The sequence below is a fragment of the Microcaecilia unicolor genome, chromosome 1, assembly GCF_901765095.1.
Source record: "Microcaecilia unicolor chromosome 1, aMicUni1.1, whole genome shotgun sequence".
NCBI classification, from domain to species: Eukaryota; Metazoa; Chordata; class Amphibia; order Gymnophiona; family Siphonopidae; genus Microcaecilia; species Microcaecilia unicolor.
In genome coordinates, this window is record NC_044031.1 from 157,835,464 (window position 1) to 157,853,288 (window position 17,825).

At 41.6% G+C, this 17,825-nt stretch overlaps 1 protein-coding gene across 1 annotated transcript in view; it reads right to left on the reverse strand.

The window, feature by feature from the left end:
* MACC1 (MET transcriptional regulator MACC1) overlaps positions 1–17,825 on the reverse strand; it is a 67,264-nt gene that overhangs the window by 30,242 nt on the left and 19,197 nt on the right. Inside the window, exons 2-3 of the mRNA XM_030201616.1 lie at positions 16,144–16,266; positions 3,317–5,346 (exon numbers count right to left, since the gene is read on the reverse strand). Of these exons, the coding sequence (XP_030057476.1) occupies positions 3,317–5,346; positions 16,144–16,258 (2,145 nt within the window). The 5' untranslated portion in view covers positions 16,259–16,266. The remainder of the gene's footprint in view (positions 1–3,316; positions 5,347–16,143; positions 16,267–17,825) is intronic.

Here is a 17,825-nt window from a genome sequence, read left to right on the forward strand (position 1 = left end):
TGCTGTCCGATTCCCGGGCCGACGCGAACATCGACCCACATGTGAGAACAAGCAGTCTGCTTGTCCTCGGAGAATATGAATTATGTATGCTATACTACTCATGCACATAAACAGCATAGAAAACTAGTGGTGAAGTTTAACTATGATTTAAAAAAAACAAACACATACATACACTGGCATAGCCAGACCTCAACACGAAGGGGGTCCAGAGCTCAATGTGAGGGGGCACATTTTGGCCCACTTCCCTGCCGCTCTCCCCCACTGCCTCCAAACATGACTTGGCTGGTAGGGGTCCCCAACCTCCACCAGATGAAGCACTTGTGCAGCGCTGGTCTCCACCACATTGTCTGCTCTGCTTTTCCCCCATCACGTGCATGCTCGTTTTAGTGAAACTGAGCACACATAACACTTCACGCAAGCTCTATTTCATTAAAATGAACATGAACGCAACGTAAAGGGAAGAACAGGGCGAGCAATGCAGCGGAGACAAGCACTAGTCAAACACTTCAGCTGGTGGGGGATAGGGTTCCCTGCCAGCCAAACCAGGGGCCCCAGAGCCAATTTGGGGGGGCCCAGGTCCACGTGCCCCCTCCCACAGCTACACCACTGCATACATGCAACTTTAATGAGGTACACTTCTTTTTTGGCAATACTTCATCTATGAACCAAATTTCATATATAGCTAATTTTTCACGCAAACAAACAGTTGCTTTGCATGATTTTCCATTACAGCAACTCATTTTGCTCATAGTAAAATGTTGTAAAATCTCATACACAAAGGGAAAATCTTCACAAAATGGCTTTTCATGCTAAAGTGGAAAATAGACCAACAAACCAGAAAAAAAGCACCAAGAATGGATAAGCATCAAACCTTTAATGAGGCTTCAAGCTTATATACTGGTACTTATTTTGTACCTGGGGAAATGGAGGTTTAGGTGATTTGCCCAGTCACAAGGAGCTGCAGTGGGAATTGAACCCGGTTCCCCAGGCCACTGCATTAACCACTAGGGGTTCTTATACCACATGTGGTGGACAATTGAATAACATGGCATCTAAAAAAAATGTCAAGCACTTATTTTATATGTATTTATAAACGATATGTTATATAAAGGTAACATGGGCACCCATATGTCTTTATAACTTATCCCTAATTGCACTCAAATTCACACCTGTTCCAAAGATCTAAATCTGTTTGTGTAAGAAAAGAGGAAGTTCAGTAGATCATCTTTCAAAGAGGAGATGATAGGCCCATCCACATATACCGTGTTTCCCCGAATATAAGACACTGCCTTATATTAATTTTTGCGCCCAAAAAGGCGCTAGGTCTTATTTTCAGGGGATGTCTTAATATTTCGAGGAAACACGGTTGGCCCGCCCACCTTCCCTCCATCGCTCCTGCAACTACCGGTAACCCCCCACCCGAGGTCGCCCCCCCCCCACCCGAGATGGCGCTCCCACCCGAAGTCGCCGGACCCCACCCCCCTCCGTCACTCAGAAACTAACCTGAACTTAAGCCTCCTTTCACTTTCCTTCCAGTTCGCAGGAGCAGCAGGGCAGGGCAGGCCTCTCCTCCCTTCTGAGCCCCACCCTCGCCTGACGTTACGTTACGTCAGGCGAAGGCGGGACACGGAAGGAAGGAGTGGCCTGCCCTCCTACTGCTGCTGCTTGCTGCGAACTGGAAGGAAAGTGAAAGGAGGCTTAAGTTCAGGTTAGTTTCGGAGCGACAGAGGGGGTTGGGGTCCGGCGACTTCGGGTGGGGGCGCCATCCTCGGGTGGGGGGTTAGTTTCAGAGCGACGGAGAGGGGGCCCGGCGATCTCGGGGGGGGGGGACCCTACTTACCGGGAAAAGAAAAACTTTGCTAGGCCTTACTTTCGGGGGAGGCCTTATATTTTCTAAGGGCACCAAACACCTCGGTAGGTCTTATTTTATGGGGATGCCCTATTTTCGGGGAAACACGGTATATAGTCTATAGACCTCCAACACAAAGACTGGATTATATTGTATAGATGGGAATGAAGTGAAAGGTGACAACGGGTGGCTTTAATCTACCAGATGTGGATTAGAGTATCCTTCCTGCAATTCTGGAAGGGAAGAAAATGAGCATGGATGCCTTACAAAGAGCATTGCTCAGACAAATGGTAGCATAACTCACCAGGGAAAAGTTGACACTGGATTTAGTTCTCATGAATGGAGAAAACTGTGTTTAATGTCCAGGGGGGTTTCATCTAAGGCAAAGTGCATTCACACTAAAGTCCTAGGGGCCGACACTCAAAACCGAACGCCGGCATTAAAGGCAATTAATGCCAGACTAGTGGGCATGTTAATGTGTGCAGAATGTTCAGAGGGCTCTAGAGCGGGAAACAACATGTGCGCCAAAGATGGCTGCATATTGTATTTCAATGTACTCAAACGGTTATGAGGTCATTCCCTTCCAATGCTCAGTGAATAAGTGAAGAAAAAAATGCTCTTAATGCTAGAAACTTGTCACCGGCTCTAAAGGATTAAATATGAGCTACTCGAGTGAAAACAATTTTTGAAATGCTTTTATTTTATTTTTTTATTTTTGTTACATTTGTACCCCGCGCTTTCCCACTCATGGCAGGCTCAATGCGGCTTACATATTGTATACACGTACTTATTTGTACCTGGGGCAATGGAGGGTTAAGTGACTTGCCCAGAGTCACAAGGAGCTGCCTGTGCTTGAAGTGCGAATCGAACTCAGTTCCTCAGGACCAAAGTCCACCACCCTAACCACTAGGCCACTCCTCCACTCCTATTTAAAGGTGCAGAACAATGGCACCAATGTGTGCTTGCACTTCTGGTCTTGCCTGGCACATGTGCACATAGATTTTGTGGTAAGTTCAGGTCTTGTGCACATGCATCAGGCACATTCCTCTTCTTTGCTTTTGCTTTCACTGCATGTATATAATTTGAATATCAATTCCTTTAAGCATTTGAGAGTTAGGTTTCTGCGCTGTTATTGCGCCATGTGGTCTGAGCTGTTGGCTTTAGCACCAGACATTTGAGCATCAGGGCCATGGATGTCAAACAAGCTGGCCAGTAAAATGGAGATGTATCAGATGGAAGAGTAGGAGGAAAAGGGGGGGGGGGGGAACTCTTTTAAACTGAGGTTCTTACTTTGTAGTTCTCTATACATAATATTTGTATTCTTAAGTTGTATCCCTTGGATGGTTATAATGTTGATAAGCTCAATAAAGAGACCTCTAAAAACAAATACAAAGAGGATTCATGAAATGTGCAAAAAGAATAACAATCCCCTCCTAAAATTACATTAGTAAATTTAACAATACTTACAGCAATAAGTTCATAATGAAACTTCTTGTTCTTTGAATCAGAATGGCAGTCTTCCTTTAGCTTCCTTACAACATATGCAACCCTTTCTGATTCTTTTTCAGCTTGCATTTGATCAATTTCTTCAAGTGACAATCGTGAATATCCTAGTACATCAGCTAAGGATCTCCAGTCATGAACCTTCTCAGATACAGTGGATAGTACTGATGAATAGATGTATGTCAACTTCTTAAAAGGCAATGCACTTTGCTCCAAAAGTTTCTTTGTTGTGAGATGAGCTTCTGAAAAACCAATGACCTGTTCTTTCGAAATTATTTTCACATTTCTGCAATGTACAAGACCAATTTTATCTCTTAGAGCAGCGACATACCACTCTTTTGTTTTTGTCTGACCGATGGCTTTGACTTTATCTTCTCCAAGAAGAGCAACGGTGTCACCTTTGAAGTATTCAAGCAAGTAGTCAATCTTACTTTGACGTAACACAGTTTTTAAGGTCACTGCATAGTTTCTAATCTTCAAAGTCTTGTCTTGAAATTTGGGATATTTCGTAGTCAATGGCAGGGGAGCAGATTTAACCTCCTTACGCTTTTTTAAGCGTCCTTGTTTGTTGCTTAGGGCTGAATTGGGAGTTTTAATCTTGAATTCTGTCACCAGGTTATTTTGGGGATCTTGAATCTGAACAGTAAAGAAGAATGGTTTAATTTCCCTGTTACCAAATGAGGAAAATGGAAACTGCATGTACACCATTTTACCAGCTTTCAAACTCTCCTCGGAAATGTGTTTATTTTGATCCGCCGACTTCACTCTAAAATCCAAATCAGATGAGATGAAGGAAATACTTAGGTTTTGTAGCTTGTTAAGTAAGATTTGATACTTCCCCCAAAGCTGAAATACAACTGGGGGTAGGTTTTTTCTGCCTTTTTTAATGTCACAGATAGTAAGTTTTTCTGGTGTATAGTTGTGCCCAAAAACTGTGAACACTGCAGTGAAAGAAGGGTGGATGTATTTAGGTCCATAAATCCCAACTGTTACAGTTTTGTTGATACATTCCCAGACACTGGTTGGAGGTAGTTGCTTAGCATTAGCTTGCGCTACAGTAATTACATAGATTACACGAGTTAAACTAGGCAGTTTCACTTGTATAATATCATTGTAAATGTAACAGTTTTGTAGTTTTTCAAAAGGTCCATCTTTATGGTAGCTATGTAAACAAACAATCTCAGCCATAACTTGGCTAAATGGATCCTGTTTTACTTCAGCTGCAATTTTCATTTCCAGTAGCAGGGCTTCCATTGTGTTGAGATTGCTCAAAGTGATTTCTAGCAGCGGACTAACAGAGCTTGACAGGTCATGGTTAAGCGATGAAGGGGGGTCAAGAATAGCTTTCAAGCCAACCTCTTGGAATTCTCCCAGGGTCACATGATTCTCAGGAACATGAACAGAGATATCAGAGTTGGGCAGCTGGAGAGAACCCCCCTGATGATCCACCCTGCAAACGATGTGAGTATCTGTAGCTTGTGTTTGTGCCCATCCTGGGCTTTGACTCATCACATCAAGATTCAGACAAGACCGAGTTAGTTGCCTGTGGCTCAGCCAGGCCATCTTATAGGCTTCACGGTCGTTTTGAAGCCATTCCAGATCAGATGTCAAAATGTGTTCTACAGCAGATGTTTTGTATGAGTTCGGTTGCTTGCCATCTAGAATATCTAAAACATCAGAAACACTTTTAGATCTTCCAGATTTCTTTGAGGCTGCACTCTTTAGCAGATAATCAATATCCAGCTCATCTCCAGAGGAAGCGAAAGAATCTCTTCTGTTGGTATCTCTAAATAAGAGATGAGGGTCTTCTTTTAAAATTGAAACACGCTCACTATTTCTTGTACTGTTACTTGTTTGTGCAACATCATCTAGGAATGGGTTGGAACCAGACATATGGTTCCAAAAAGGATTTGTATTCTTAGTGGCATTCTGTGCATGTTGATGGAACACATCAGACCAGTCAATAAGCAGATCAATTTCCTTCTCCTGTTTATCTGTAAAATAATAATAATAATAATAAAAAAAATCAGTGAAGAAAGCTATGAAAGTAATCGTTCTAACATGTAGCACAATTCGGTTCCTAGACATGGTAATGAATGTACTAATAGATACACATCAGGTAATGTTTTTAACAAACAAATATTTGAGAAACAAAATCTCTCTTGCACATTGTACCTATCACAAGTTAGTGTGAGGCATGCTGTAGCACTCAAAGATTCATATCAGTCTGGCAGGAGCCATGATACAAAGGCTTATGTTATTTATTTATTGAGATTTATTAGCTGCCTTAGTAAAGAGATTCAAATTTATTATTAGTTGTTATTTACCACCTTTTTAAAGGATTTCACTCAAAGCAATGTACAGCAAGATTAAGTCAAACATAAGCAATATTCAAATACTGTTACAAAGTATGGTATAATATGCTACATTACAATATCAACATAATATGCGATAGAACAGGGTATAAGCAAAGATGGAACATATAGATGGAGTAACAGGAGTAAGAAAATAAGGGGAATAATCTAGAGCAAGTTGCACAAGAGGTCAGTGTGTTTCTTGAAATTATCTTAGCTAGGGTAGGAGTGAATAAACATAGCCTGCTATAGTATGTGTGGTTGATGTCACTCCTTGTGTGTGTGTATGTGACTAGCAAGTTAGTTACTTCTTCCATTGGCTTCAAGACTTTGAATATAATTTGCATATGCTAAGGGTGTATACAGAAAGAGACTGTTTTGATTCATTTAGGGGTCCTTTTAGTAAGGCGTGCTGATTAGCATGCGCTAAGGGGTCCTTTTACAAAGGCACGCTAGCGTTTTTAGAGTGTGCTAAATATTAGAGTCACCCATATATTTCTAGCATGCCTTTGTAAAAGTACCATTAAATGATAAGCCGATCATAAGAACATAATGGAAGTTTTATGCTAATCGTTAGCGCGCCTTAGTAAAAGGACCCCTTATTGATTTGTTTAAAATAGGGGAAAACATAGACAAATTAAGAAAAAAAAAAAATAAAACAAATGTCTGGTCTCCACTGTCCTTAATTTCTGCCATCCAAAATGGTGCCTTCTGATAAAGCCATTTTCTGCAGCAGAAATATACAACGGCACCAGCTTTGGGTCTATCAGCTAATGCCATTTTTTCCTTTCAGCATTTGTGGGAAAGAAGTGACCAGGGATCACTCCAGCTCCATATCAAAAGATGCCATACAACCATCAACACAAGTGGGAAAAATGAAGAGGGGGGCTGCACTTGGTTTTTGCTGTTTGTTTGATTTTGTAATGCTGTGACCATTCCCCTACGCCATCCAGTCTCAAGGGTAAGAAACTACAGTCAATACTTTAATTCTCCCCCCCCCCCCCCCCCCCCAATTATTCTCTCTGCAGCAAGTCTCAACTATTCAGATTTTTTGAGACTTGTCTAAAGTTCAATTGTTAAACTATTCTAGTATCTACAATAAAGTCCCTGAAAATGACTGAAGATCCAATAAAACAAACAATGACAATTCAGCACACTGAACTACTGAATGTTTTTCCCAAATAACTTCTGATTGTCAAACTCCCTCCAAGCATAAACTAAACCGTAAAATCATTAGTTCATCAGTGTGTATAACAACTCATGACAATAAAGCACTGCAGTCTGACAAACAATAGATGGGCCATTTCAACTATGTGTATTCATGAAATGCCTTCTGTTTTAAAGTGAATATACACATATAGACAGTAGGTGTACAAGTTGGCATATAGGAGATATGGATTCAAGTTCCGAACAGGAAGGGGAGAGATGCCAAACCATGGGACAGAGGAAAAGGGAAGGACAGAGATGCTGGAGAGGGAAAGGGAAGGGAAGGAGAGATATGAAAGACCATGAGGGGGCGGGGGAAAGGAGGGGAGGAAAAGGGAAGGGAAAGAGAGACACAAAAGATCATGCAGGGAAGGAAAGAAGAGAGAAGCCAGACTGTGGGTGTGGTAGGGAGAGAGGGAAGAGAGAGCTCAGATCTAGAAATCAAAATAACAAGTGAGGCAATTACATTTGCATATGGCATAAAACTGTTCAAAGTTGTTAGTGCATATATGGACTGTGAAAAAATTGCAGGATGACCTTAGGAAATGGAAGACTGGGCATCCAAATGGCAGATGAAATTTAATGTGGAAGAAATGCAAAGTGATGCATATTGGGAAGATAATCCAAGTCATAGTTATTTGATGCTAGGTTCCACCGTATGAATCAGAACCCAAGAAAAAGATCTAGGTGTCTAATGTTTCAGGCAAACCTTATTGTTCTGCTACCTCACTCCCAGAATGATTAGTATGCAGTTTAAACCCAAGTAGTGTAAGCATACAACATCATCAGTATAGAGTCTCAGTTTTTAAGCAAATCTTCTTTAATGTAAAAACATGAACAAGGAGAAAATAACATAGTTTAGTTCAGCGTTTTTCAACTGATGTGCCACAGCTACTTCCCAGGTGTGACACAGGGATCCCAGAGATATGCTGCATCTTCCACCTGTGCTGCATGCCCTTCACCCGAACCGGCATCTTTTACCCATGCCCCACCCCCCACCCAATCCAGCATCTTTCACCTGCACACAAACACACACACACACCCACCAAGGTCCACCAAATTTTATGTCTTTCCTCCTCCCCCAATGCTCTTCCAACCTTCTCATTAAGTACCAGAAGTCAGTGATCAAGGCAAGCCAGTCCTGGAAGCTTTCTTTCTGCAGCTCCCATTTCCTCTGATGCAACTTCCCATCTCCGCATAGGTGGGAACTGCAGAAAACTGTTTCAGGGATGTCACAACTGTCAGGAATGGTGAGCCCTTGGACCAAAGCCAGAGCTTTGGCAGACAAATCACTGGGGCTGGCACAGGCAGAAATCAGAACAGTCTGGATTAGGATAAACTAACAAACTCAACAAGGCAGGACAGAGGTAACTAAACACAATGGACAACACAAGAACCTGATCCAGACAAGGCAAGGAAAAGAAGGCAAAGGGCCAGAACTGGAACCCAGACAGGACAAGGCAAGACTCAGAACTGGATTAAAACTGGGACTGGGACCCAGAAATGCAAGACAAGGCAAAACACGGAAGGTGATTAAAACTGGGTCCAGAAAAGGGCAAGACAAGGACAAGATCCGGACAGGACTAGACTGAAAGAGACAAGACAAAGCACACCTAGACAGGCAAAACAGGGTAGGAGCTAGGCAACAAGAATAACAGAAGCAAGACAATAAACAAGGCAGGAACAGGATTCTCGAACAGGCCTGGCTGGAGCAGGATTCAGGATTCTCAAACAGGCCTGGCTGGAGCAGGATTCAGGATTCACAAACAGGCTTGGCTGGCGCAGGATTCAGGATTCTCAAACAGGCTTGGCTGGAACAGGATTCAGGATTCTCAAACAGTATTCTCTGAAGAAATCCATGGTGGTCCAGTGGCCGCCGGTCAACCCCCACTCCCTCCCCCCCACCTCTTTCAATAGCAGCTCAAGGCGAGCTCTTTTTGTTACCATGTTGCTTCTCTGTTCAGTAGCAGTATGGTAGCCTGTCCTTTCCCACCTCTGCTATTTTAGGACAGAGGAGCTGGAAGGGAATCTGGGAAGGAAGGAGGAAGGGCAGGTCTCCACAGTTTTAGGAAATGTGGTTTCTCTTTCATGGTGGTGAAGTTTAGCTCCAAATGTGCACCATCATTTTTCCTCCTAAAATAAATGGACTATTCAATTGATCAATATGAAATCAACTTTTGTACTACAAAAAGCTGGAGGGAAGCTTTGACAATTTCCCCTTCAGTGGCTCTACTTACAGTCTTACTCATCAAGGTCTTTTGTCACACACAGAAAGGAGGGGGAGGCAGAAAAGAGAAATGACTCCCTCTCAGTGGTACTTGTTTACAAAGACAAAATTGTGACTTCAAATGAAAAGAAATCTGATACTAATATAACCTCAAGTTCGTCATCATTGAGCAATCTCAAAAAAAGTACTATATTTGGAAAACACATTTTGGCAACTTTTATATACTCTGACAGCATCTTGTATAAGTTAGTAAAATACACAGAATCAGCAACATGTTAGCGTAATGTATGCCCTGCATTTGAATATGTATAAAACAAACAGCAAACACTGAGTAAATGCTTCAGACAGAATACATAAACTGTTCATATTTAGAAGGAAATAACAGTAATGGACCAAAATGGTTATAGTTTACCTTTGCCCCCCCCCCCCCTCAAAATAGTTTTTCCTGTAAATTATACATCAGATGAAGACATTTTCTCTCTTTTCAAACCTTTTTGTGAAACCGTTCAAATGGCAGCACATGTAGCCTAACACTGCCAACATGTTCAGAATAAATCCAAGTCAGATTTGAAAGGGGGAGTTTATTGATTTTCTTTTTTTTCTCAAACCAGGAGAATGAATTGACCGACTGCTATCTGTACTGTATGAAGAACCAACATGAGGATCAGAGGTTGACATGGCATACAGCTTATCTGCGATCCAGTAGATAGGTGGGGGGTATGTCAGCTTTTATCTCAGTCTGCCTGTAGTGAAAAGTAACTAGATGCAGTCAGACTAAATGGTTCTTTCTGCTGGGAATCACTGGGAGATGTTAGTATTAATGCTGCTTGTACTGCTAAACTGAAGTGGAAACCAGTATATAGAACATAAGAACTGCTATACAGGGTCAGAGAAAAGGTTCATCAAGCCCAGCGTTCTGTTTCCAGCAGTGGCCAATTCAAGTCACAACTACCTGGCAGGATCCCGTAATGTACATAAGAATAAAAAAAAAAAAAAAAAAAAAAAAAAAGATATAAACCGTTCGTCAGTGTGCCTTAAAAATGTTGGCACCTTAATATATTTTTAGTACCGCTCACTACCGATTATGTTTTGATATTTAAGTCATATGTTAAACACCATCCCATTACATTTCTCCATGATTCAAACAATGCATTTTAGAGCACCACAGTAGCTCACTTATTATTTACTTTTGATTGTATTTTCAATGTCTAAGGTTTATTAGAAATGTCATAGGTATCTATCAGCCTTTTTATGTCATTTTTCATCATCTATTCATAACCATTCATACAGGCATTTTACTATGCTGTATATTTTAAATGGCATAGGTATATATTATTGAATGTCGATGCATCCAGCTTCCTATATATCAACTAAGTGGAAGGCGGTGACCTCGGTGATACCGCTCAGCGACCGAACTTAAACACTGAGACTTATACACCTGTGTCGTCATTGGATATCCACCACCACCCTAACATTCTATTATTTAATATTTTGTGCATTACTTATATTGCTTAGTATCAAATTAACTAATACTCATTTTATGTCTGTCGGCCATACGGGTACAGACTAAGCAATATAAGTAATGCACAAAATATTAAATAATAGAACATTAGGGTGGAGGTGGATGTCCAATGACAACACATGTAAGTCTCAGCGTTTGAGTTCAGTTGCTGAGCAGCATCACCGAGGGCACCGCCTTCCACTTAGGTGATATATAGGAAGCTGGACACATTGACATTCAGTAGATTGGGTGAATATCGAATTTATATATGCCTATTGGGATCCAGCTAAAGATTTTTTTTTTAATTTGTACCCCGTGCTTTCCCACTCATGGCAGGCTCAATGCGGCTTAAGTACTTATTTGTACCTGGGGCAATGGAGGGTTAAGTGACTTGCCCAGAGTCACAAGGAGCTGCCTGTGCCTGCAGTGGGAATCGAACCCAGTTCCCCAGGACCAAAGTCCACCACTCTAATCACTCGGCCACTCCTCCACTGTTTGGAAATAGGTATATATTAGCCATTTTATTCCATATTACTACATATGCTTTGAATACATTAGCCCTTCGTCATTTTATTATTTATTTTATTATTTATCTTTTTGCATTTTTTTACAACCATTTAAATATGTTTTTCACTTATTTAATAATAATTTACATATGTTTATTTATATTGTTTTTTTTACTTAAATGTTATTGTGTGTTTTTATCTCTGCACAGACTCCCGAAGAAGGCCTTGTAGAGTCTCCAATTAATACATTTCATTTCGAACTCGGACCATCTCAGGTCTGTTTACTGAAGAGCTTGGTTCTGTTCCCACTCCTCCTTTGCTCCTGAGAATATTCATGGGATACCATTGTTCTTTGTCCACTCCGGTGGTCTTGTTGCAGCATTTATAAATTTAACACACACACTAAGGGGATCTTAAAATAAAGTGTGTTAGGCTGTTAATGTGTCATTTGGAGCACATTAACAGGTAATGCACAAACACATTAACAGTCAATGTGGTTTCTTTCAAATTAGCACATAGTAAGTCGCATGTTAAGGCCATATTTTGGAAGTGGGGTGGAACTGGGTGAGATATGGGTGGAGAATGAGTGTGCAGTGTGTTTAGCACGTGCTAAGTACAGTGCATTCAGTGCCAAAGTGAAGTTAGGCCCAATGCTTTAAAGTAAACACGGGTGCTAGAGGATATTAGCACCGCACTGGTGCACGCATTTACCTGTGCAAAATGTTCTCAGGGTTCTAGCGTGGAAAACAATGAGCGTGCCAGGCACTAGTGCAGATAGCGTGCAAATGTAGTCAAGTTCATGTAAATGAGGTCATTTTGTATTCCTCCCCAATGCTCAGAAAAGAGAGCTCAAAACAAAACTGCCTTACTGTTGGAAAAAATAATGCTAGGTTGGAGCAGGAGTTGGGGTGTTAGAAAAGAGGATTTCTCATGATTCTCATGCTTCTCTCAGGATTCTTTCTGCAACATATGACGGTTTTGATTGCTTTTGGAAGCAGAAAAACACTGGTCGTGAGAAATAGCAGACCCAAGTGAAAGCATACATTGGCGTACGTTTCCTGCATCTAAATATAATTACAGTAATTGATGCATACTAGCATGTGGTATAAGTGTGTCCACAATGCTTAAACAAAAAATACCTTCTCTCATGAGTGGAATAAGAAACTGGGTACAGCAGCAAGGTGAATTTTTAGATAAGAGAGAGAACAACTCCATTACTTAAGTAATTTCACTGGTTACCAGTGGACTCCTGGGAAAATTTTAAATCGTCTAACTTTTGCAGTGTTTGAAAGAAATCAATGAGAAGGCAATGAAAACATCCATTTGGACATTCATGTGTGTATGCAAATGCCTGATGTCTTGTTAAAATCATTGACCTGAAGGACAACATGGTAGAGGCAAAGTTGATGTCAATGTGATCACCATGTCTTTGTTTAATAGAAATCAGGAAAGACAGAGAAAAAGGAAGAGGAGTAACTATTTTAGGAATATAATAGTGATCACCAAACAGGGCAGAAAAACTGTAATCTGGGTCCCCGAGAATAAAAGTCATACCCCACTAAATATCCCATCCAACATAATAACTGGTTCTGTTTTTGTTGTAATATTTCTATTAAATGTAGAAAGTCATTACACCGTGCTTGAGGACAATGAAATATAAAATAGAAAGCAAATATAAATTCACCCTGTTATACTGCAGGAGAGAGGAAAGAGAGAGCAAAAATTGCTAAGAAATGAGAAGACCAAACAGAATCAAAAGGAAGGTTCTAGTCAGGGAGTTACTGGAACTATCCCTGGGACCTTGAACTGTTCATTTACACCTGTGCATGCAGAATAAAAGTAGGTTCTTGTTTGCTGAGTGCTTGCTACCAAACCAAGGAACATCACCACAGTAACACAGAAGCCAAAATGAGAAAACAGTAAAATATGTTTGAATAAATAAAAATTATTGAACAAAAAATTAAAAAGTACAATAAAATGTGATAAGTAATCAAGGCAAACCCAATATGGCCGTTTTTCTTTTTTTTTTTTTTTTTTTGTAGTATGCCTGTATCAAGGGTAAAAATCTGTATCAAGCGTAAAAATACAATAAAAAGCATAAATGAGAAACATTTTTTTAAAAAATCTTCTTAAAACCTGAAACATATAATAATACAATTGTATTATTACATAGTCAATACGCCATTACACAGAAAATGCCCTCAAAGAAAGGGGTTATGTATACACTAGTAAAAAAGGCCCGTTTCTGTCAGAAATGAAACGGGTGCTAGCAAGGTTTTCCTTGGAGTGTATGTTTGTGAGAGAGTGTGTGTGAGAGATGGAGAGTGTGATAGACAGAGAGTGTGTCAGAGAGAGTGTGCCCCCTCCCCCCTCCCTTTATGGTCTGAGGCTCCCCCTTCCACCCCCACCTCTCTGGTCTCAGGGCCCCCCTCACCCCCTCCCTCCAGCCACCCATGTCCAGCGACCTTCCTCTCCCCCCTACTGCCACCCATGTCCAGCGACCCTCCTCTCCCCTGCCCCCCTCCAGCCACCCAGGCTGACGTCACTCACAGCTGATTCCCAGGCAGGGGGAGGAGTAGGGAAACACGCGGAGCAAGTGGCAGGGAGCGGCGCATCAAACAACGACCCTCCTCTCCCCTGGCCCACCCCAAGCCACCCATGTCCTGCAACCCTCCTCTCCGCCTGCAGCCACCCATGTCCAGCGACCCTACTCTCCCCCTGCACTCCCTCCAGCCACCCATGTCCAATGACCCTCCTCTCCACTGCCTCCCCTCCAGCCACCCATGTCCTGCGACCCTCCTCTCCCCCTGCAGCCACCCATGTCCAGCGACCCTACTCTCCCCCTGCCCCTCCTGCAGCCACCCATGTCCAACGACCCTGCTCTCTCACCTGCCCCTCCTTCATCCACCCAGGTTGTGTAACCAATTATTTGGGGCATGCAGGAAAGATCCCCGGTCCTGCCTGCCCGCTGCTGGCGCTGGGGCTCACCCGCTGCCGGAACACTGTTCAAAATGGCCGCTAAGACTTCCAATGGCGGACTCGCGAGACTTCTGCTGAAGGCCGCCCTTGTAAGTATCGGCCATATTATGGGACTAAAGCAGAAAATAAAGTGAGTTATGTAGCTGAACTCTTAGTGGAACTCAATGGAGATCATAATATTGAAGGGAAAGTGACCATACGTGCCTTGATGTTAGCAGGTTGGGCTTTAGTTTGTTTAACACCTTTATAAGCAACATTATAGGGGGACTTAACTGGAAACGGACAGTATTTTCCTTAAGTAAAAATTCAAAACAACGGGACACAAAGAAAGGTGAAAAAGAAAGAGAAATTGACTGAATGGTTGAAAGTTTGGAAGCAGCTTCAGTACTAAAATACATAAATTTATTTACTCAAGAGTGAAAAACTGACCAATTTGTTCATTTTTGCCTACCTGCAGTGCTCTTACAGGTCTTCTCCATCCCTCTGTCTGATTATATTTTGTTTCTATCCATGCATGCTTGAATTTTGGTATGGTTTGGTCTCCTAATACATCTGATGGAACTCTGCTGCAGGTGTTCACCACTACCTCTGTAACAATTCATTCTCTCACATTCCTTCTTAACTTCGCCACCTACAGCATCATAGGATGATCACTTGTCTTTGAGCTTCTCATTTGGAAAATGCTACTGTCTGGTAGTTTATTAAAGCATACTAGGTAACATCTCACTGGAAAGGCAAGACTCCTTTTCTCTTTCCAATACCTCTCTGAGGAGCCCTTTTAATAAGGTTCAACGCGTGTCAAATTAGAACTACCGCCAGGCTACTGCGTGCCCTGGGCAGTAATTCTAATTTTGATGTGCGTCCAAAACATGCGTCAGAAAATAATTTCTATTTTCTACCACGTGGCACTAACCGGGCGGTAATTGCCAGTGTACATGTGCTGACGATTACTACTTTTCCCATCTCTAATTTTTTTTCTTTGTTGTTAATTCTATTCTGAAAACAACTTCTAGAAGCACACAGTTTTCTCATTGGTTGCTATGTATATTGACTAGTAACATCTGTTGCCGTGGCAGGGTCAGATTAAGCCACTGGCAAATTTTGCACATACTTTTTGTCCATATAATTAGGGGAACCCTGTGAGACATATTCAGGATCAGGAGGTTATTTTTGCCAACTGTCTTGTTTTGTTTTTTTAACTCTGGTCAGCAGAGTTTTATATTAATGTCCAGAAGGTAGAATGATAGTAAGAATGAAGGAAAGGAAATTATCAGGTAAAACCAAATTTCACATTTAGGGCTCGATTCAGTATATAGTGCCAAAAAAAAAAAAAAATTGGCACTGAATGGTATTCCATAAAGGGCACTCTGAGATGGGCATCCTTTACAGAATAACACATAGCACCGGAATCCATATTCAACTTTGGGCACAGGCATTTACATCAATTGAAACCAGATGCAAATCCCAGCGTGCAATTTGGGCACAGATCCCCCAAACTCTATAACACTGCAAGCGTTTTAAGGGAACACCCCGGCCCACCCATGCTCGCCCCCCCCCCCCCCCCAACATCATTATGCCCTCTTATCAGATCTGCACAGAAACACTTAGGTGCTACTGTTTAACAGGGCATGTGTCATTCCGCGCCAATATGTCATTTTGGGGATGTTTCGGTATCTTGCTTCAATTATAAAGCTTTCACAGCAGATATCCTTTCCTAGTGAAGCACAGACAGGGGCAGCCAAGCAGACTGGGCGAGTCAAATGGTCATTATCTGCCAGTATCTGTTATGGATATTTTATATTGATTTGTTTAAATTTAGATGAGTGCTTGTGCACAAGAGGCACCCACCATTATATATAGTGCAAACTTCTAAAAATGTTCAGATTTCTCTCAACATTCTAGTGCACTTAGAAGAAAGAAACGTGCTTCTCAGAGATTGCAAAATCATCACAGGTTTCTATGGAAATCTGCCAGCTATTTGAAGGCAGCCTTTTGGTATAAAGTATAATATACTGTACCTGTTAAATTATTATTTGATAAAAGTCTTCTGTCTTCAAGATCAATTAATGTTCCTTCAGATCTGCTTCGCGAAATCCCTCCAGAGCGAAAGGAAAGTGATCTGTTTGATGACATTGTTCCTCCTAGTAAATTACATGAAAGCCTTTATTAATCAGAATGCTCACCTGACCCATACATTATCAGCAAAATCAACTGGCATGTTAAAAGTCAGATTGGCAACTGCAATACATATATTTGGCTTCTTGTCTTGCAGTAGTGGCCATGAAAACCACGGCTGTTGATTAACCATGTTAACTAACACGATTAACACAATTAAATTTTAATCGTGATAAAATCAACAGCTGGGGCCAGTGCTGTACCTCCCCCCCCCCCCCCCCAAGGTTCAGTAATACTCCCTATCCCTTCTCTCTTCAGCCATTTTCTAAACTTGCATTGCAGACACTGCCCACAAGCCAGGCTTCCTCTGCCAGTCCTGAGAGCCTTAATGTAGCCGAATCCTGCCTCCTCGGATGCAACTTCCTGTTTCCATGAGGGTAGGATGCGGCTTCAGGAAGGTTCTCAGGGCCAGCGGAGGAAACCTGTTTGCATTGCAGACACTGTCTGTGACTGAGGCAAGTTTAGAAAATAGCTGGAGGAGGAGGAGGAGCAAAAGAGAGAGAAGTACTGGATTGGGGGGGACGGGACTCAGAGGTACAGTTAACTCAAGATTTAATCTTGCGATTTAAAAAAATGAATCATGATTAACAGTTTTAATCATCCAATAGCCCTAATGAAAACATTAACCTTGTTGACTATAGGTCAGAAATGGCCTAACTGCAGAGAAAAGAGGAGTCAACAAATTGTCACTTGATATTCAGCAGCACTTATACAAACATGAGCATCTCCTACCTGGATAAATGTAGCTAACCAGGGCAATATCCCAAAAAATATCACTGAAAATCTTGACAGACCACCCCGCTCTATCTGAAGAATTCTATCTAGGGACCGGTGCTGAATACTGCCGATACCTGGATAATGAAGGCAGATATGTCTATAGTCAGATTTTCAGCGCCAGCCACTATGCTGACACTGGCATAGAAAATCTGCGTAAATATCATGGCCAACATCTAGAAGAAACACTAATCACTAAGTGTGAATTTTGACTGGAATATATTTATTAGCATTATTTCAGAGTAGAATACAGAACCATAATACAACAAATTTGCATTAAATCAACTTATTAATAAAAAGTATGAAGGTTCAAGGAACATCCTTATGGGCACCCTAATATTTTTATATTTATCAGCACAGATGATTGCCAATAGAGAAGCATGCAATGGAGAGAGGGTCAGAGTACACAGCACAAATAGTCCAAAGAGAAAAGCACAAAGGGCTCTCAAGAATGGGATAAGTACACTTTATTTATGACCCTCCTATTTGAACAATAATTGATCGATGCGTTCCCCCTCCGTCCCCCGGCCAGGGTTTACTGATGATTTTAAACACAAAGAATCTCAAATCTGCAAAAACGTGAAAATTCCAAGTAGTGTTGTATGAAGGGAGCACAGAGATTCTCCCTCCACACATTACTTCTACGTTCAATAATCCTTTTTTCACTTTCCTCATGGTTTTACCAACATAAATGAAACAGCAAGGGCAGGCAATTATATAAACAACCCTCTTAGTGTTGCAGTCTGAGTTG